Consider the following 21977-nt stretch of genomic DNA (forward strand, 5'->3'; position numbering starts at 1 on the left):
TAAAATGATTGTAGTTTCTGAAATATAAAAAAAGTGTCTGTTCACCCATGTTGGAGGTATCCCAACTTGATTAGTCACAAATTAAGTATAACTTTCATATAACCATTTGTTATTTAATATTAATGGGAAAATGGCTATAATTTTTTTTAGTGAAAATATATTTTTTTAATGGTAAAAGGTATCAAAAGTAGGTTTTCCTGAAAAATAAATGAGTAAAAAGAATGAAAATGAATGATATGATAATCAATACTGTGACGGTGTTAATTATATGTGCTCATATTTTCATTGTTTTATAACATTTAGGAATAATTTGAATTGATCGCATAATTTTAAAAGTGTAAACATTTGTCTTTTAATGTATATTTCCAATATATGCAGTTACTCTTTATCATAAAAGAATCTAAACAAAATGTAATATAGTAAAATTATAATATTGGTTCTTTTGATCTCTCACGCTCTTTGTTCATTAATTTGGCTAAGTTGCCGAGCTTGTGCGCATGTCAGCTATAGCCGATTCGTCAAAATGGCCACCTCCAAGGAAGATGTGGCGAAAGACACAATTGCTATAAAAAGTGAAAATAGGTCCGAAAATAGAAGGAATATTACAAATTCAAATGCAGTTTTAGGATTATTAACATTTGTTATTCTTCTATTGGCCTGTTTAGCTGGATTTAGCTCTCGCCTGTTTGCTGTAATTCGGTTCGAAAGCATCATTCACGAGTTCGATCCATGGTAAGCTGCAAGCATGATAATTATGAAAAACTAGGGGCCTACCGGCGTTTCCTGGTGGTTGCTGGTGCCGGTTGCAGTGTGATACGTTGGTTGGGAGGGTGGGTGGGTATTAAATATATGGAATCACACTAGCCTAGGCCTAGTGGCTATGCCTTAAGAAACAAATTTGGTAGAAGCTGTGGTATAGCATTTTATAGAAACACAGCCTCATGAGATTAGGGTTGTGAAGTGGGAGGGGCATCATCATGCCAGTCAACACAATTAAATACATACATAGTAACTAGCCTAGGCCTAGGCCCTATTCAATACTAATATTTAATAATATTATTTAGAATATGCAGTTGTTTAAATTTTTTAAATGTACTAAATTAGTTTTTATTTTATATGTTTTTTAAGCTAGGGCCTAGGCCTAGAATCTATAGTATAACATTATGTGAAACTTACCTTTTGATTAATAATTTTGAAATTATAGAAAAGCATTCTCCAATTATGCCCTACTGCAATCACATAGGCCTACATGTACTTACTGTTGATGTTTTAATAAATTTCTTTTTAACTAATCTTACAGGTTTAATTATCGTGCCACTCGTCATATGGTAAATCATGGTTTCTATAACTTTCTTAACTGGTTTGATGAAAGAGCTTGGTATCCCCTTGGCAGGATTGTAGGAGGAACGGTAAGTATGATATAAACCAACGATTTCATTCAAATACCAAATTTATGAATACATGCTAAAAACCAGGCTTAAAACTTTTCTTTTTAATGATCTACTGTAATTACAAAAAGCATAGCATAGCAATCGAATGCAATGTACATTCCTAGCTTTTTGCATGGCAGATCCAAGAGGGGGAGGGGGTAGTAGGAAGTGGAGGCTGAAGCCCAGCCACAGATATCACAAAAGACAGCATATATTGGGTTAAGTTTTAAAGCACTATGAAACAGTTGACTTAAACACTGAGCTATGTTGACAATGAGTAAATATTAAGCTGCTCAACCAAGTATTGTACAGGTACTGTACACTTGCTGAACAAACATGTGATATTTTGAAGGAATTACCTCTTGAGGTAATTTGAAGACATACAGCAATCAGGGAATATTTCTGTCAGTGTATTACTTTTTATTTCAACATTTTTCAAGAGGGAGACCCAGCCAGCGTGAGTTGATAGAGTATTATGGGGCCCTCAGCAAGACAAGATGACAAAAAGCAACAAAGAATTATAAAGATGTAGCATAGCCAAAGGCTATAGAATACCACCTTATTACTATGCATCTACAGTAATAATAATAATAGTTCATTCTTATATAGCGCATATAAGCAAGCTCTCAATGCGCTGAACATTATTACCCCAGTCATTTCCTGATCAAACACCTATGGAAACATACTCCCATATATGCAGCTAGTAATCAGCGCAAAGTTGTGTCAGTAGTACCAAAACATTCCCTACTTCAAATTAAGAATGATCACCAATTATTGTACAACAGTACATGAATCCAACACACTGACATTTTCTGTGCTGTAGTGTATTTTATACTGTAGATGTAGTGTGATGCAGACCAAAGCATTACTTACAGAATATTTTTTTTTTACATTGAGGAACAACTATAAAATAATAATTTATTACACACTGCAGTGTTATTTCACATTATTTTTGCAAAAGCAGGTCAATCCATGTAGTTAGAGTTATAATGGCTATGAATATATTTCCTTTATTGGTTCAGTTAAAAGAATTTCACACATGATAATTTCTTAGAAGAGCTTTAATTGTGTTATAATTGAATAGTAAATCATATGACTGTCTATGTTAAAGTAAAAATTATTGGAGACACTAATAAATCATATACAATTCGACTTAATTTAAAGGATAAGTGTACACTTTTCCTGCTGTTAATTGATGCATATTTAGCATTATTTATGTGTACAGTTTGTAGTCATAAATCATTTTCAGTTTCTGAATTTATTCTTCATATTAAAAATTACAATGTTTTATTTTAACAAAATGCAAAATAATTAATTTCTGTTGTTCTGTTCATTCAAACTGTATATAATTGTCTAAAAATGATTATCGCACAGTGAGTGTTGGTTATTAACACAACACGCGTTTATAACACACAAATTATTAATATAAGCAATAGGCCTTGTCTTTTAAGGATAGTGAGTGCGATCACTCTCACCTAACAGTCACACTCCTAAACTGCCCTTGAGGAGTGTGATTTACAACACGCCTTAATTTGGTAAACTTCTACACACAAAAATACAAACAGCACACCTACAGCACCCCTGAATGTATTGAGGAGTGCAATTTGTAGCACACCTACAGGGAATAATTTCGCCAGTGTAGCATAGCAAAAAGCTATACAATACAACCTTATTGCTACACATTTCTAAAATTATGTAGCAAAAAAGACAATACAAAACTATGTTTCTCGCCTAAAAATCAGTTTGATTAGCAATAATGCTAAACAAAATTTTAAAATGAAATTTTTCCCTGACCTATGATTTTCAAAAGACAAGGCCTGAAGCAAACTAAACTGTAGACAGTTTTTTGTTGCATAATGAAAATAGTCAACAATCATGCAGTACAGTAGCTTAATATACTGTAGTGTTGCATAGGTCACCCAATCTTTTCAAGCTTATTACAGAAGGTACAATTACAGTAGTTTTTATACAAGCCTTGTGATTTAAACCAAGAATATTTGTTTCCTTTAGGTTTATCCTGGTTTGATGGTAACATCAGGAACAATCCATTGGTTTCTTCACGCACTCAACATTCCTGTTCATATACGTGATATCTGTGTATTCCTTGCACCGTTGTTCAGGTATGCAAAAAGGGAAAAAAATGATATATCATATCACCACTACTAATTTAATCTACACTATCAAATTTTATGTGACAAAAAAATGTGATGTGCCCTTACATGGACATGATGATGTTATATCACTACCATACTTGAGCATATCATTACCATATTTGGGCACATCACACTTTTTTTGTCAAACTAGTTTGATAGTGTAGATAGAGCTTAATAAATTTGCAAACAGCATTCAAAGACATCATCAACCCTCAAGGCATGTTTTACCAAATATGTTAGAGGGTGCTATTTTGTTATTTATTGTCATTTATGAATGCCTCTCACTCAGACCATGGGGTACATAAACGAAGGTTGACTGTATTTCTTAGAAGTAATGGTGTCCCATTGGTACAAAATATTCTCACCTGTTTTATTCGCCATTTTCCAGCTTTGAACTCACTAATGTCAACCAGCTTTGCATTGACTTATTTTAGAATGTTTTGAACGGTTTTGCACCTGCTATAAATCCCTAATTGCATTCCCTTAGGATTTATAGGAAATTTCCTAATACATTTTTCTTCTCACAATCTCTTGTTACATTAATGTGTTCGTTCATTGTTAATAATCATAGTAATTTTTGATGGTCTTTTTTAAACTAAATTCTAATCAGTCAAAGGTGGGTTTTTAATTTAATTTCAGAAAATTATTTTACATGGAAAATTTCTTGATAATTTTACAATAATTTTTTTTTTTTTATTGTTTGGGTTTTTTTTCATTCATTTGTAATTAATGTTTACTGTGTATACTAATTTTTTACTTTGTATTATTTTTGTTTGTAGTGGTCTAACAGCTTTGGCAACATATGGGTTGACCTCTGAACTGTGGAGCTCTAGTGCAGGTTTATTAGCAGCATGCTGTATTGCAATAGGTACAGTAGGAAATGTTTGGTTTTTGTTTTTTTCTTCATAATGTAATAGTACAAAAAATAAATGATTCTATCATAGATAAATATTAAGAACAATAATGTAGTCATATATAGCGTCTAAAGACAAAACAAAAATTATATATTATATAAGATAACCAAAAAAGAAGAAAAGCAGAGTAACCAAAGTCATATTGTGTAGTAGTTTTATTTTGAATTCCTATGTCATATTGTCGAAAGTACTACAGCAATATACAAGTATGAATTAATTACCAAATGTATTTTTAGAAAGAATAATGTACTGTAAATTGCATCTGAGCGGTTCACTTTATTAGAACATTTCAAGGATTTAGATAATTTCAATTTTATGATGAAGATAAAAGATGCATCAGAATCTAATAACTTGGTTAACGAGTAAACATGATCTTTATTTGATTAACGTAATCATTATCTAATACTATTGAAAATTTAGGTTAATTATTAATTACTTGGAGTTTCGATTTTATCATTCTCTATAATTTTACCACATGTTATTCCAATGATAATGTACTGTAACAATTGCAGCATGAAATAATGATGATATTAAAGCATAAAAACAGATTTCTAAACATTTGTATTATCTGTATTTTATATAGTTCCAGGTTATATATCAAGATCCGTAGCTGGATCGTATGATAATGAAGGAATTGCTATCTTTGCATTAATTTTTACATATTACCTCTGGGTGAGTATTTTGTACTTTCACAATTTAATTGGTATAAATTAGATATGCTCAAGTATAATCCCACCCCTGAATTTAGAATAAATTAAACATAAAACTTTGTTATATATGCAATCCTTGTGTAATCCCATCCACTAATTTCCACAAACCTTATTCAGACTATTGAGACTTATTATACAGTATATTTTTATTTTTAACATGGTGTACTATACTTCTACCTACAAAATTAAGACCATAAATGTAGTATATTTAAACATAAAAGATATTTAAATGTTTTTGGCTGAGTTTTTCATTTAGTTAGTTACTTGTCAATTTTTGTAAATAATTATTAATATTTTTTGTTATTGTAGGTAAAAGCTGTAAAGAATGGATCCGTTTCATGGGCAGCATTAACAGCTCTTTCATACTTCTATATGGTGAGCAATCTTGTAATTTGATTGTAGGTTACAGTAAATCACATGATAACTGTTATTTTGTACTATTTTGACTATTTGTACTTTTTTGTTCTATCTGCAAAAAAGACACATAGCAATTGCTAAACTTATAATCAACTAAACACCCAGCATGTCCGGAAAATAAACCGTCTAGTTTTCAGAATGCATTTTGAATTTTAGAACTTTTGAACTTGAAGGCAAAAGAATTATCAGGTTTTTGAGAAATGTAATGTATTCATTTCTATTTTGCCCATTTTACAGTTTCAGTGTAAAATATAAAATATCAAGGGGACACCTTCTGGGCCAAACAAACTGTCCTCTTATTAGAGGTGCCCTTGGCAGTGTTAAATCCTATATTGCAAAATGAGTCTCTCTTAAATATGTGTCCCAGTGGATAGTATAATTATCGTTTTAAAACCTCATTAATATAAACAATTTTTTTTTGTGGCAGGTTTCAGCTTGGGGTGGTTATGTTTTTATAATTAACCTTATTCCACTTCATACGTTCGTTCTTTTGTTGATGGGAAGGTATTCTCAAAGAATCTTTGTAGGTAAGTATATGTCCTCTTTTCAACAGTCAGTGAAACTCCTGACATGCCTGTAAAGCTTTCCAGTAACTGGCCCATTTAACCAGTCAATCGTTTACAGATGCCATACATGATTTTTACACACAAAACAAGTTTTGCCAATAAAATTGAATATTTGCGAGTAAAAACACTGATTTACTGGTAAGAGGGACCAGTTGAAGATAACCCTAAGGACACTCCTGTTTAAGTATACCGACTTATGAATTTTAACTGTATGTTCATACATATGAATAATCCAAGATATTTTATGTGCAGGTTTCAAATGAACCCTGATGCAAAAACCAGTCTTTCAGTTGACTCATTTAGATTAAAAGCCATTTACAAATAATGAAATGTTATTAACCAAAGAAGTGTTTCTATTTTTTGCAGCATATAGTACATTCTATATACTAGGTACATTATTTGCAATGCAAGTGCCGTTTGTAGGTTTTCAGCCAGTTCGGACAAGTGAGCATATGGCTGCAGCAGGTATGGAATATGTCATTAGTATACGTTCAAATGAATATGTTAATGTTCAAGAGAATTAACCTATTTTTCTGATAGCAAAATAGAACAGTTTACTAGGCCACACTAAGTTTTTGTTGTTTATTTTAATACCTGGATAAACCAACATTAGCCTATTTCTCATCAAAAGCCACTGTAACAAAATAGGACAGTCTGCCAGGTTACACTAAGTTTGTTGTTTATTTTAATACCTGGATAAACCAACATTAGACTATTTCTCATTAAAAACCCCTGTAACAAAATAGAGCAGTCAGATTTAAAAGAGTTGTTTGCTGATTAATTACATTAATGATTTGCCTAGGCTCTTGATTAAAGGCCAATTAAAAATGTATGCAACTTAAACAAGTTATACAAAGATTTGATCTTGTCAACCTTTTGTCTATGTTCTTAGTCTACGTTTGATTAAAGGCCAGCCAATTAATAATTTACACCACTTTTTTATACAACATTTGTTCTCTTGTTTTAGGAACTTTTGTCTTGCTGCAAGCCTACGCATTTTTTAAATACATTCAGAAAACCCTAACAAAGCAAGAATTCACATCACTGTTCTTCTTCTCAATTCTTGCTGCTGCTGGGGGTGTCTTTGTTAGTGTTGTTATTCTTACATACAGTGGTAAGTAACTTCTACACATATGTTTATCAGTCTATTTCGTGCCTAGCTTACCTGGATAAACCTACATTTAATTAGCCTATTCTCTCCGAGAAAAGAAACTACTTTTGGTTTGTGTATTTTCTTTTGCTAATTTTAATAATAATGATATTGTTACATACACCCATTTTTTTGTATAGGTTATGTTGCTCCCTGGAGTGGTAGATTTTATTCTCTTTATGATACTGGGTAAGTAAACATTTTTGCATTTATTTTATGCTGTGAAAATATCTGAATGAATTCAATTCCTAGACAGGGGTACAATTGTGGTAGCTTAAGTATCGAACACTTCCATTACTTAATGCTTATAATTTACCTTAAGAATCTCTGATCTAGATTTCTCCATGTATCTACAACCTCATCATTTTGGGATGGTAATATTTTATTCATGAGGACATTTCTCGAATGATTATAATCAAAACGACACTGGGTTTGGTCTACTAGCGTTCCTGATCCCCAAATCCATTCATAGAAACACTGATGAAGAAAGTCTCTTCGTGGTGGCTATAGAGTGGTCCTGGGACATGACTATACTTCGGCTTTAGTTGATAGAAGTTTGAAATGTCATTTAATAAGTTGTTTTATGGATATTTTAATTTTTATATAATAAGACTTAATGTATTTAAATTCCTCGGTTTTCTTTCAAGATATGCTAAAATTCACATACCGATTATCGCATCAGTGTCTGAGCATCAGCCGACAACTTGGGTATCTTTTTTCTTTGATCTTCATATACTTGTGTGTACATTCCCTGCTGGTCTTTGGTTTACAATTAAAGATATTAATGATGAAAGAGTTTTCAGTAAGTATCTTTTAATTCTCTAGCAATCCCCGTTAACATACATATATTCTAAAATACTTCATATAAATACACTAGAACCTTTATTATATGGGACTGCTGACTCTTGTAGTTACAGTAATCGTATTACTTTAGCAGTCCCTGACCAATTTCATCTTTTTACATTGTATATTATGTTTTGTTGGTCAGATAAATAAATGAAATGAAATTATATGGACAACTTCAAGACCAAAGAAAGTGTTTATACAGCTATTCCCTTAATATTAGTGTAGTGTTAATATGTACTGTATATTCACGCTTGTTTGTTTCATGGAAAAGTGTCCCTTTAATAATGGTGTCCAGTTAGTAGTTGCTCATAGTGTTAACATATATATTTCCCCTTCGTTTTTTGAGAAAGTGTCCCTTTAATAATGGTATGCCATTAATAGTAGTTAGTTGTAGTGTTAACATATATATTCCCCTCATTTGTTCACTGGAAAGTGTTCCTTTAATGTTTTACTACAGTATATTATGATTGTACTTTTTTGTTGGGAGTGGCACGCCTAATCGGCGACAGAAGCTGTTGGTCACTTTTGCCACTCTTTGGCGCAATCTAGCTATTTTTTGTCTTGTTTTGTTTGTATAAATGTGTTTGCCGAAATAAATAAAATAACAATAAATAAATTAACATTTTTAATTTAATTTTATCTTTGATTCCAGTTGTTTTATATGCAATAAGTGCTGTGTATTTTGCCGGTGTCATGGTCCGACTGATGTTGACTTTAACACCTGTTGTATGTATACTATCATCAATCGCAATATCAAAGTTACTAAGTGAATATCTTTTGGATGAAACACCTGAAAGAAAAAGAAGTGTGAGTGAGAGTGAGGATGATGAGGAAGAGATTAAAAGAAGAGAGAAGCTATATGATAAGGTAATATATACTCAGTTTGAGTATTAGTTACATATGTGGATTATCCTATGAGTCTATTTAAGTAGGGCTGCCATCAAGTCGCTTGTCTGTCCACAGACTAAGTAAGATGGACCGGTACACTAGGATGGTGCACTAGTTCATATGAGCAAGAAGTCTACAATGGACCTCCAGTTTTAAGTCCTTTATCCAAAATAATCCTTGATTGAGGAGACTCGTAGTCCAGTAAAGATAAGTCCGACTAAGGGTGAACCTTGAACAAATTGCAACAGATTTTTTTTTTGTCTGGTTGATATGGTCCAAGTAAACATCATATCCAAAGTTTACCAATTCAAAATGACCACCATTACCGTGCCCATTTTATAGCTATAGTTTGTGGCATCACTGCCTTAACTGATTGGTACTGCCTTAACTGATTGGTACAACCTTAACTGTACTGTTAGTTTATATTATAACAATTGTGATTTGCAGTGTTCATATTTATTATTAAATGACTTGTATTGCTTTACAATATTTGTATCAAATGACTTGTTTATGCTAATTGCTTTACAATATCCATGTCAAATAACTTGTATGCTAGTTGTTAGTAACTCATTCTTATTGTGTAAGTAAAGATGATGCACAGTTCACACTGAAAATAAAGATAAATTATAATGTATTGTAATGTAAATTATATTCCGAAAGATCATCAATGGTCTCATGTAACATGGTAATGCATTTGTTTATAATCATTATATTTACCATATACTATATACATTTGAAAAGAAAAATATGGGAGGCAAAGAATATTCATAAAATTGTTTCAATGTTATGAGCACAGTATATAATTCCTTAGTTATTGTTATTGTTCAGTTCTTTTATTTGGTACATGATATCGCAATATTTACAACAATATCATGTAAAGCTCTGTCTACACTATCAAACTTTGTTACAAGAAAATGTGCTAATGCAGGGAATAATTTCGCCAGTGTAGCATAGCAAAAAGCTATACAAAACAACAATATTGCTACACATTTCTAAAATTGTGTAGCAAAAAATAAAATACAAAACTATGTTTCTTGACTCAAAAATCAGTTTGATTAGCAATTTTGCTAAACAAAATTACAAAATGAAATTTTTCCGTGTAATGTCATCATCATCACTACCATATTTGGGCATATCACTACTTGATATATTTAGGTCATTTTTTTTTATCCATTTTAACGTTCTTTCCTATTCTTAGGCTGGTAGTAATAAAAAACCATCAAGTAAAAACAAAAAGAAAGAAGAGGATGAGGAGAGTGTGAGCAGTAATCTTAAAGTGTTTGTAGTTCTAGCCATCTTAATGATGCTGATGATGTTTGCTGTTCATTGTACGTGGGTTACTAGTAATGCATACTCTAGTCCTAGTATCGTGCTAGCATCATATAACAATGATGGGTAAGTATTGCTTGCTGTACATTCTATATGGGTACCTAGTATACAGACATTGCCTGCTTAGGCAACTCAGTCAATATACTGTAAAGTCCTCAACAATTTGCTGGATTTTATGTTTTTAATGACAGGGACACCAAAATTAATCAAAAAATAGCTTGAGGATCTATAACAATTGCAATTCTCACAGCAGTAGTCATGTGATGCCATTTCAGCCAATCACATATTTACATCTGGCTAAAATTAATGCATATTCTATTCCTAGTATTGTTGTAGCATATAACAATGACAAAAGTAATATAAGAATGAAATGTGAAAGTGATATCTTGCTGAAATGGTTAATTCCATTAATTGTTAATTAACAATAAGTATATTGTGTATGATCGCCCATAAAAAAATTGATTGCTAAGATCCTATAAAGCTGTTGAAATGGTGATTGCTTGCTTGATAGCTTGATTTAGGTGTTACATTCTTTAGTTCAGATATCCAATGTAAATTAATGTATTGAATGTAATTTTGAAAGCTGAGAGTAGACCTTGAATAAAGAATCCAATGTTTTACATTAATATTTCCAATGATGATTCTATTTTTAATTTTTTTAAAATTTATTAAAAGGGTATTTAATATAATAATGTATAATGTTTTATTTGCAGATCAAGAAATATTCTTGATGACTTTCGAGAAGCTTACTATTGGCTGCGTCAAAACACGGACGATAATGCTCGCATTATGTCGTGGTGGGATTATGGCTATCAAATTGCTGGTATGGGCAACAAGACCACACTTGTGGACAACAATACATGGAATAATAGCCATATAGCTCTGGTAATTTTTTTACTTGCTGTATATGGAATGAAGATAATGATTAAATCGCCCTTTCAACACACTATTAAGGGGACATTGTTAAGAAGATTAAAATGGTATACACATATAATAATGATGATACACCAATTAAACAAGCAATGAAGAAAACTGAAAAGAAAGTAAAAAGTCTACCAGGAAGACTTACAAAAAAATGGATATTAAAGCCAAATAAAAAAAGATTTAAAAGGAAAAAATGTAGACTTTAGCACAATAATAAACAATCTTACCCAAAACAAAAAAATATGGAAACAAATCATGGAAAGTATAATGCCTTAATGACGGAAACGTTTCAAGAGAGAGAGAGGTGTTAGGACCTTACAATGTGGCCTCTTAATAGAGGAGTCCCCTCAATAGTTACTGGCCATATAGTGTTAAAACATATATTATACCTCATTTATTTCACAAGAAAGTGTCTCCTGAATAGATTTTCTACTGATAGACAAATACCTTAATATTAAATATTTAAATTCGACACTTCTTTTATTCAGGTCGGCAAAGCAATGTCCTCCACCGAATCCGATGCTTACACAATAATGCGCTCCCTCGATGTCAATTATGTGCTAGTTATATTTGGTGGGGTTATTGGTTACTCTGGAGATGATATCAACAAATTTCTTTGGATGGTTCGAATTGCAGAGGGTGAACATCCAAAAGATATAAAAGAATCTAACTACTTCACACCACAAGGAGAGTTCCGGGTGGACAAAGCTGGGTCTCCTACACTCCTCAATTGCCTTATGTACAAACTATGCTATTATAGATTTGGAGACTTGCAGGTAAGTGTTCAAAAAGATGTATTGTCCCCTTGAAAAATAATTATTAATAATTTTTTTGTTGAATATGCCAAAAACAAATTTACTTACCTGAAAAAAATATAATTTAAAGCAAAAAAAGTCAAATTGGCTGCCAGCCAATGGATTTTTGGTTTATTTTAACCATTTATTTTGTTATTTTATAAGTAAAAACATTATTTTTTCGGTTTTAACTTGATTAAAACTACAAAATAACCTACATGTATTCAAAGTCTGACGTAATTAATCTTCATTTTTCATGTTTTTGGGGGACAATACATCTTTAATCATTTTGGAATTTTCAATTGGGTCAATACTTAAATTTTCTGGGTGCTTTTAGTAGTTTCTGCATTCATCATCATCATCATTATCCATTTTCAACCCACTCCATAACTGTCATAATTTGTGCTATTCATTTAATTGGTATAACCTTGATGTGAATTTCTTTGGTAATTTTATCATGCTATGTCACTTTGCGTTTTCCTTGGTTCCAAGGCTTTATGCTTTGTTACCAAAAAATAAATATGTCTCTTTCTAAAAATGTTTATAAAATGCCTTAATATTAATGTAATATTCTTTAATAGCTTGATTTCCGGACACCAGCTGGCTATGATAGAACACGTAATGTAGAAATAGGCAACAAACATATCAGTCTACATCATCTAGAGGAAGCCTTTACATCGGAGCACTGGCTAGTACGGATTTATCGAGTTCTTGAACCTGACAACCGTATCGCTGCCAAGTCTGCTAAGAAATCAACCAAGTTAAAGACAACAAGCACAATAACCAAAAAGGTATGGGTTTTCTGATTGGTTAATTTTGTATCGTGTGTCGTTCACTATTAGTTTTAATGCACAAAAGTAAAACATAAACGTTCTATTGGTTCTGTTTCATGGTTCTATTGTATGCTTATTTTTTTCTCTAATAATTTGAGATTTTTCTGCTTTATTTGTATACTCAACATTTATTTCTGAATTAATTTTAATACTAGATGGTTACAGCATTTATCATTTTCTTTTTCAGACTTCAAAAAAGAAGAAAGGCAGCATTAAAAATAAACCTGTTGTAAAAAGAGGGAAAAGAACACGTTCAAAAAAGAAGAGCACAAAAAAATGAAAACTTTAGATTGAATAATAAACATATTAGTTGCTAAATCAATTGCTTAAATATTTTTTGGGTTTTGGGTACTCTGTGCATTAACACACATTTTTTTAATAGAATGGTTAAGAATTCATACCTCCCAATTTTTTCCAATGTTGGGTAGTTTTGGTAGAGGGTTGTGTTTATTTGAACCAGGTAACCATAACAATATTTGACACTTAATGTTGTATTTCCACCAGATTGTCTGTATTGTAAATCCACATATGGCATTATGCAAATTCAGTAATACATTGTCACATATTACCACATATGGTGCCAGTATTATGTTAGGGTTTGATTAAAGTTATGGCCTATGATTCAGACATCACATGATACACATGTGACACTGTATTGCCTATGACTCACGATACAGAGCCAAGATTGGCTGGTATATTCATACATATCAAACATTTTTCTTTTTTTTTTTGCTATTCTATTAATTTTCTTAACAAATTGCAAATTAAATTACTTAATCTTATAGCTATAACATCAATTAATAACTAAAATTAGTTTTTTATTTGATCAAGTATGAAAGTGGACCAACAATTAAGATTGTTTATCCCAGAAGTAATTAAAACAATTCTGAAATATCAATCAATCAATCTTTTTATATTGAGAAATATAAAAGTTCTGTTAAAATTGTATGAGGATTATTGAAGACAAATATATTTTGATAAATTTATTCCAATTATGATACATAAACAATTAGGTGTTGTACATTTTATTTTACTTTAGACAAGCGAATTTTTTTTATAAAATAAAATTTAAGAACTTAAAATTTAGATAATCTTGAAATAATTCAAACCTTGGGTTAGGTTAGCTTAATTGTTCGTTTTTTTGCCATTAGTTGTTTTTTAACAATTATATTAAAATTATATTAATATTTACTTGGAGTTACAGTTAAATCACTGTATTGGACAGTTTTTAGGGAAAACATGTCAGCTTTAATGTTGTTAATTAGTAGTATTTGATAATAATAAAAGAAGCATTAGAACAATAAATATGTGTCCGATAAATGCAAAAATTGCCTTAAATTTACAAATTATTCACTGCCTTGGTTGCTATTTAGCCAATTCAACACACTGGGCTATAATCACTACATTGTATAAATTGTTTAGTTGTTCCTTCAGTATGTTATGTGATATGTAATTGTTTTAACTACAGAGAAAATGTCAAAGAATATTTTATATTACTGAATAATAATACCAGACCAAATTAAACATGAGACACACATTATGAGTAAATGTTCAAATAACCAAGTTTAGGTTTAAGTTAGGTATATCAATTCCATATATACAACATTCTGTAGTATTTTTTACTTGTGCTAAAATGAATTTTCAACTTCTCTTATTTTAGTTGAATCATCATGTCATTTTAAACATATGTTTCTTTTCAAATGCTGAAAGTGACCAGCAGTAAGCAATGCTCAAACTTATTTTTATGATCTACAAATAATGGTGTTGTATCTTTCATACACACACAGTGTAAAATTGATAAATATTCTCAAATGCATACAGTAGAACTTCTGTTTATAGCCCGACAAATTGGCCCCTTAATGGGGTCTCCCCTGAATATGGGTTTGCCGTAGTGTTAAACCATGCATACCCCTCATTCATTTCATTATGCCCCCGAATAGAGGAGAGGTTCTAGTTAAGTTATATAACTATTTTGTTTCTATAATTATATTCTTTGCTACTAGTAAGATACTGTAGAGTGCTGTTATATGTTTCTTCTCTTCTAGATCTGTTTTGTAGATTAAAACAAACTTGAATATAATGTTATTGTTATAATTGTGGTCATTGATGCACTCAACTCGATTTCAAATGCCCACCAACATTTAGTTGAAATAAAAATTTAAAAAACAAGACAATTTTGTGATTTATTTTTTATGTTTTATTGAATATCAATTTGTTCATAGCCAATTAGTAACTCTATCGGTAACCTGTCGTATAAAATATTAGTTACAAATATTATTTGTCACCGTATTGGTTGCAGTATTTCATTTCGATCAATTGATCGAATCGATTGATTGAGTTTAGAAATTCTGACGTCATAACTCCATCATTCTATTATTACTATAGAGAGCGCTGTACATCTTTTTTGATAGAGCCACTAGTTTGATCGCCACGACGCACAGCTGGGGAAAAGCCAGCATACACACCAATCACACACACCAATCCACCCAACAGACAGCAGAGGAGGATGCAGTTTGGGACCCTGGATTGATTGATTGATTGATTGATTGACTCTCTCAAGCCTAGCTAAGATATTTTTTTAGATAACAATTGAATCACAATTATTAAGACACCATGTCTTTCCCTTCATTACGATTACTACGCACGGTAGGTTTTATGTCTGTTTTAATTTATAGTTATTGATATTTGTGTGTTCCCAGGAGACCTCCCCATCATTGACATGGTGGAATGTGGGAGCAAAAAGAAGGCCGTCACACTGTCAGACCACATATTTCTGTATCTGAATGTGTGTAACTAGGCCTAGGCCTACTACTAGTCATACTTTCATATCTCTGTAGGCTTATATTTATAATGTCCACATCTGGAAATGATAAGATTTCACAACTTTCCAAAAATATGAGTCTCTCATACTAGCCTAGATGCTTGCATGCAGTAGTAATATTAATATTTAAAAAAATTATTGATTGATATATAAATATTATTGATTAATTAATCAATTACCCAATAAAGACGTGTTTTATTTAAGTATTATTTATTTTCCATTGGTATGTAGTCTTCTTGCCGAGGTATTCTTAATTCAGCTCTTCGTAGTTCTTCATCTGATACTTGGACTTTACAAGAACCACTTACAGAAGATGATCCAGAAATTTCTGCATTAATAAAAGAGGAAAAGAAGAGGCAAGTGCGTGGACTGGAGCTTATTGCATCTGAGGTATTATATTCATTTCTATCATTATTCATTTAAGCAATTTTATTCAAGATAAATTGATGGAATGCTCAGTTTTATATTTTGTTTTAAAATTCTAAACTTAATAGATAAAAAGGAGTTTCTAACAAAAACATTTAAATTTATTAGAAAAGATAATTTTAGACATTTATTATGATTCTAATTTCATTTATGTCATTCTTCAATTCTAGAACTTTTGCAGTCGGGCAGCAATTGAAGCAATGGGATCATGTCTAACCAATAAATATTCAGAAGGTTATCCAGGTCAAAGGTTAGTACTGTACCTACCATGTCATTCTGCCTAAAGATTATTTCCAGAGACCTCAATTTGAATTGCCTTTAATTTCATAAACTTTAGGCTCTGTCTACACTATCAAACTAGTTTAATAAAAAAAAATGTGATGTGCCCAAATATTGTAGTGATATGCCAAAATATGGTAATGATATGACATCATCATGTCCATATATGGGCACATCACATTTTTTTGTCACATTATGTTTGATAGTGTAGACAGAGTTTTCCATTTTCCTCACACGTGATTAAATGTTTTATTTAGATACTATGGAGGTACGTATGTCATTGACAAGATAGAATTACTATGTCAACAGAGAGCGTTGGATGCATTTGATTTGGACCCTGAGAAATGGGGAGTGAACGTGCAGCCATATTCTGGATCCCCTGCTAACTTTGCAGTCTATACTGGTCTATTAAAGCCTCATGAAAGAATAATGGGGTTAGACTTGCCCCATGGAGGACAGTAAGTGTTTTTTAATTTACATTCAATTTTGCCATTGAACAACTCATTCTTAAATTCTTAAATATACATTTTTTTAGAATACACATACAAAACACATTAAAAGGCCATCAATGCTATTTAATGATTGTGATCGTAAGATATATGTAAATTAATGTATTAGATTTTCTTCAGATTTATTGTGTGTGACTCTTTTGGTGGTAAGACTGTACACTGTAATAATGAATGCACGGTGTTCAGATAAACTAAGGTGTTTATTTTCTTCTTTTTAGTCTTACCCATGGCTTTATGACGGATACAAAACGAATATCTGCCACATCTATTTACTTTGAATCCATGCCATATAGACTTGATGTGAGTAAATATAAAGACAAAAATAAGAGGAAGAAAATTACTGACGCATGAATGGAATTACCATAATTCAAAATACTAATTTTCCTATTAAGGGTCACTGTTATATCATGGTTATGTTATGTTCTACTATGTGACTAACATGCATGTGATCCAATAATCCATGCAGAGTCATTCAAATGCTGTTGGTTATATTTGCATGACTAGACATTGCTTGGAGCAGCATTAAACTTAAGATATAATTATTAATAAGCATAGTACAAAATCATCACAATAAATATTAGCATAAATAAATATAGATTTATGTATATTAATATTAATGGTTTTAAACACATGTTGATTTTTTCCTTTAACCACATCCAACAGCCTACTAGATCCAACCAGTTAAATTATCAATTTAACTTATGCCATACCTCTGCTTTTTAAACTATAACTAACTGTATATATGAGGTTTTGGTAGTGGCATTATTTTGGAAAATATGGATACTGTATTTTGATAGAGCGAGGAATTCAAGTCCAGCACTGATATTGGTTAGCTAACCCACCTTTAATCCCCTTGAAGCTAAGGTGCCAGAAATGATATTGTTTGTCATATCTCTTTCTTCACAGGAAACCACTGGATTAATTGACTATGACAAACTAGCAGAAACTGCCAATCTTTTCCGTCCAAAACTTATCATTGCTGGATACAGTGCGTATCCAAGGTTACTAGATTATGCTAGATTTAGGAAAGTAAGTACAAATGCTATTTTACAAGAGAAGATAACTGTCAACATTTAAACAAAATGGTGACTACACCTGTTACTGTACTGTACTACTTTAGCTAAATAAAATAATAGAGGTACTGTATTTCCAAAAGAACATGCATTATCTATATAATAAAAGAGAAGGCATTTGCTTGTTGCCATTGCACACATCCACACACAGGAGTATCAAAATGACTGGAATTGTACAGTGTACTGGGAAAGTTTAAAATACATTTCAAAATTATCTTCCATCTTGAATCCAGAATGGCGTTCAAAAGTGAAAATAAACGTAAAAGTATGACATATTTTGATAATTGTACTTAGCCATATTTAGTCAATTAGCTCCTGTAAAATACTATACAGATACTATAATGTACACTTAAGCATATGCCATATGGGAGAAGTAGGCCATAAATATTGTAATTGTAATATACTATTAATGCACTGTACTACACTACTGTTGTGTTTATTATTGTTGTCTGTCAGATCTGTGATGACCAAAAAGCAATATTATTATCAGACATGGCTCATATCAGTGGGTTAGTAGCTGCTAAAGTTCTTCCTACTCCATTTGAACATTCTGATGTTGTGACGACTACAACACACAAGAGTTTACGAGGCACTAGGTAGGTATGGTCAGTCTGTTTAGAAAAGCTGTCTGTCTGTGATTATGGTTTAATGGGGCTATGTGTTACATAGTCCATATGGCATTTCATTCCAAGGCTACAGCTGCTCAGCAGATTATGATGACTTAATATTAATAAAGGAAGTGAATTCCACAGAGAAGCAATACCAAAAAAAATAATTTGAATTGTTTGTATTCAAACTACATAAAATTATTTATATACTATATTTATTTTTGTAAATTTAACATTTGAGTGAAGTAAGTAAGTGGTCAGAAGGGGGGGGGGGGGCGCTGCAACCATAGCCACAATGTTGGCCACAATATCTCAACTAGTAGAGTTCTGGTTGTATGAGGACTTGAAGAAACTGGTGGTCAAGTGTACAACACATCTATATTGTGTGCAATTTAAAGAACCCAGTACATCTTTCAGAGGAGAGGGAGGGTATACTGGTCCTCCTCAGCCCTTGTTGGGACCTTTAGGGCAGACAAAGTTGTCATGTGTCCACTGCATATGAATCTGTTGTGAACCAGTTTGAAAAGCGCTAACGTAAGCAATTATTAATTATGAAAACAGGGCTGGTATGATCTTCTACCGTAGAGGTGTTAAAGGAATTAGCAAGAAAACAGGAAAAGAATTAAAGTATGATTTTGAGGATAAGATCAACTTCGCTGTGTTCCCTTCATTACAAGGTGGTCCACATAACCCCAACATTGCTGGCGTCGCTGTTGCATTAAAACAGGTAAAGTTTATTATTAGTTGTCTCTCATAATTCTGACATTTTGACATATCATCTTGGAATACAAATGTGTTTATACACAACATTTAGCTTTTTCGCTTAACTTTTTATATACTTTTTTTTCATTTCTTTTGTATAGGCCTCCAGTGAAAAGTTTGTTGACTATCAGAAGCAAGTCTTAAAGAATGCAAATGCCATGGCTGAGGAACTTATAGCATTAGGCTATACTCTTGTATCAGGTAAAAAATAAACATTAAATGGAAGTGATATGGGGTAAATGTAAGGGAATCGTACTATCATGTGAGAGGCATAGGTTGAGACCTGTCTGCCATATTGCTTGTATCCTTAGCCAAGATGCTATACAGCATTGTCCTTCGGCTAGGAGGTAAAGCCGCTGGTCCAATGTGCATGTGCACGATAAAAGAGGAACTTAATACACTATTTGAAAAGAGTAGGGGTCATCTCTCTCTTGTGCTTCTCATGGTAGGTGCTGGAATAGAGTTTAATACACATTTTTTCTTGGCTGAGGGCAAATAAATAAATAAATACAGTTCCATTTACAGTAGTCCTTCACCGTCTATACACACTGTACCTTGTAGTTCTAGAACCTGTTTAATCTGTCTAATCTGTGATCATTTCATTTTTAGGTGGTACTGAAAACCATCTTGCGCTGTTGGATCTACGACCTAAAGGAGTCGATGGTGCTAGAGCTGAAAAGGTCTTAGAGCTTGCTTCAATCACTGTCAACAAAAATACCTGCCCAGGTGATAAGAGTGCTCTGGTACCAGGTGGGCTAAGGCTTGGTAAGTTTACTGAAGCCTTTTTTGATGGCTATTCTCAGGAGGAGGTTTGTGTGTGTATCGGTTTTGTGAGTTGTATACTACAGTCTTGTAGTGAAGAGGTCACCAAGCATAAAAAAGAAAGAAATAAATAAATATAAAATTTCTATACTCCTCTGTCCATTATGAGGCTGTAACATTATTAACTGAAACTTATACACTTTTCTAAAAAAGTAAATATATAACATTCTAAAATTCTCCAAAATATTGTTTTTTAGGAGCACCAGCGCTTACTTCAAGGAATTTCAAAGACAATGATTTCCGAGAAGTTGCCAAATTTCTTGATCGTGGTTGCCAAATAACCATTGATGCAAAGGCACAAGCAGGTAGGCTTTTAATAAAATTATTAGATTTCTAATTTGAAATTGCAGACACAATAGAGGGAAATGGTGAACAGATGTCTACAATCGAGTTGGTTTCAAATCAGTTTGGTGCAATAATTTCCCTATGCGTATACACAGCTTAATTTTTAAAGTATGTTGTTAATGTTAATAATTCCTGACATGTCTTGGCAGTTTCCATTTCCCTCTATTCGAGGCAATGTTATTATGATAATGATCCTTTTTGTATTTCTTAAGCTCTGTCTACACTATCAAACCTTATGTGACAAAACAATGTGATGTGCCCATATATAAACACGATGATGTCATATCACTACCATATTTGGCCACATTTCGCAAGTATTCTCCAATGTACTTAGTATAAAGTACAAATTACGTCAGAGTAGGGCAAAACATCTGACCAATTACTCAACTCCCCGACGCAAAGCTACTCCACATTAGTTTAATACAATTACAACCGGCCTAATTTGATAGTGTAGACAGAGCCAATTAATATTTTAAATGAATGAATGAACTTGATTTAAAAAATTATATATTGTGTTATATATTATTTTATATTTTATTTTTTTGTTTTGAGGAGCCTATTCACCACAAGCTTTGCTTTCTTTTAGGCTCCTCCACTTTATATTTATATAGTTGTAAAGTGAAATAAATAAATGAAATGAAATGAAAAATGAAATATTTTAATACTTGACTTAAAATTCTTTTAGGAAAAACTCTTGCTGAATTCATCAAATTTGTCCAGACTGATGAAAAAATAAAATCAAGAATATCGGAGCTGCGAAAAGAAGTAGAAGAATATGCCAGTACATTTCCAATGCCCGGATTTGATGATCATTAATGAAACACTGATTCTATAGACGTGTTTTATTTTAGCAGGTTAAACAATTTTTCAACAAACTGATCTCACCTTATTGTTTAAAGAAGATTGTGGGAATTTATTCATTATTTACCAATAATATGTAGAGTTTATATTAGTATTTACAGTGTATTATCCATAATTGTACAGAAATTCCATTTTTGCTGTGACCAAACAAAATTACGAAATATAATTTTTTCCAAAACGAACAATAATGAGAAGTAATGTACACAAATTGAAATAAACAACAATATTCAGTTGTGTCAAAAAAGAGTTCATTTTTATAATTTTGCATTAGTTACTGTACAGTATGTACTGTATAGTCATTTTCTCAATGACTTTCTGTTCTTTTCTGCAAAGCTGATTCTCAACAAAATCTTCTACAAAATATATAATACTATAGAAAAATATGGTACTATTATGCTCTTTTTGATGCTTTTAAAAGATAGTGCATTATAGATACTGGTATTTAATATTCTATCAACTTAGCAATAGTAATATTTTGTGTATGCCAGTTTTGAAATAATAAAAGCTTTATATTGAA

General features: G+C 31.8%; 2 protein-coding genes across 2 annotated transcripts; both read left to right on the plus strand.

Annotated features, from left to right (window-relative positions):
• The first annotated feature begins 526 nt into the window (after positions 1-526).
• LOC140040414 (dolichyl-diphosphooligosaccharide--protein glycosyltransferase subunit STT3B-like) lies at positions 527-15116 on the plus strand. The gene is made up of 17 exons (XM_072086324.1): positions 527-732; positions 1301-1409; positions 3441-3550; positions 4363-4451; positions 5081-5169; positions 5517-5582; positions 6052-6151; positions 6557-6655; positions 7158-7304; positions 7481-7529; positions 7988-8142; positions 8839-9053; positions 10273-10469; positions 11117-11288; positions 11816-12103; positions 12703-12912; positions 13142-15116. The coding sequence occupies exons 2-17, from the start codon at positions 1326-1328 to the stop codon at positions 13232-13234; spliced, it is 2163 nt and encodes a 720-aa protein (XP_071942425.1). The 5' UTR covers positions 527-732; positions 1301-1325; the 3' UTR covers positions 13235-15116.
• A 242-nt stretch (positions 15117-15358) lies between these two features.
• LOC140039646 (serine hydroxymethyltransferase, mitochondrial-like) lies at positions 15359-21923 on the plus strand. The gene is made up of 12 exons (XM_072085269.1): positions 15359-15600; positions 16007-16165; positions 16372-16451; positions 16738-16938; positions 17208-17289; positions 17896-18018; positions 18519-18658; positions 19232-19397; positions 19534-19633; positions 20042-20197; positions 20452-20559; positions 21285-21923. Exons 1-12 carry the CDS (start codon positions 15568-15570, stop codon positions 21413-21415), a joined length of 1479 nt encoding a protein of 492 aa, XP_071941370.1. The 5' UTR covers positions 15359-15567; the 3' UTR covers positions 21416-21923.
• The last annotated feature ends 54 nt before the right edge of the window (positions 21924-21977 follow it).

The sequence above is a fragment of the Antedon mediterranea genome, chromosome 2 (genome assembly GCF_964355755.1).
Source record: "Antedon mediterranea chromosome 2, ecAntMedi1.1, whole genome shotgun sequence".
NCBI classification, from domain to species: Eukaryota; Metazoa; Echinodermata; class Crinoidea; order Comatulida; family Antedonidae; genus Antedon; species Antedon mediterranea.

What these genes read in the sequence shown, in the direction of transcription:
- LOC140040414 (XM_072086324.1), top strand. Translation starts at nt 1,326, where the DNA reads ATGGTAAATCATGGTTTCTATAACTTTCTTAACTGGTTTGATGAAAGA. An exon ending in TTCTCAAAGAATCTTTGTAG is followed by an intron (nt 6,152 to 6,556) that starts GTAAGTATATGT and finishes TATTTTTTGCAG; the next exon opens with CATATAGTACATTCTATATA. An exon ending in GAGAGAAGCTATATGATAAG is followed by an intron (nt 9,054 to 10,272) that starts GTAATATATACT and finishes TCCTATTCTTAG; the next exon opens with GCTGGTAGTAATAAAAAACC.
- LOC140039646 (XM_072085269.1), top strand. Translation starts at nt 15,568, where the DNA reads ATGTCTTTCCCTTCATTACGATTACTACGCACG. An exon ending in TGGAGCTTATTGCATCTGAG is followed by an intron (nt 16,166 to 16,371) that starts GTATTATATTCA and finishes CTTCAATTCTAG; the next exon opens with AACTTTTGCAGTCGGGCAGC. An exon ending in ACCAGGTGGGCTAAGGCTTG is followed by an intron (nt 20,198 to 20,451) that starts GTAAGTTTACTG and finishes ATTGTTTTTTAG; the next exon opens with GAGCACCAGCGCTTACTTCA.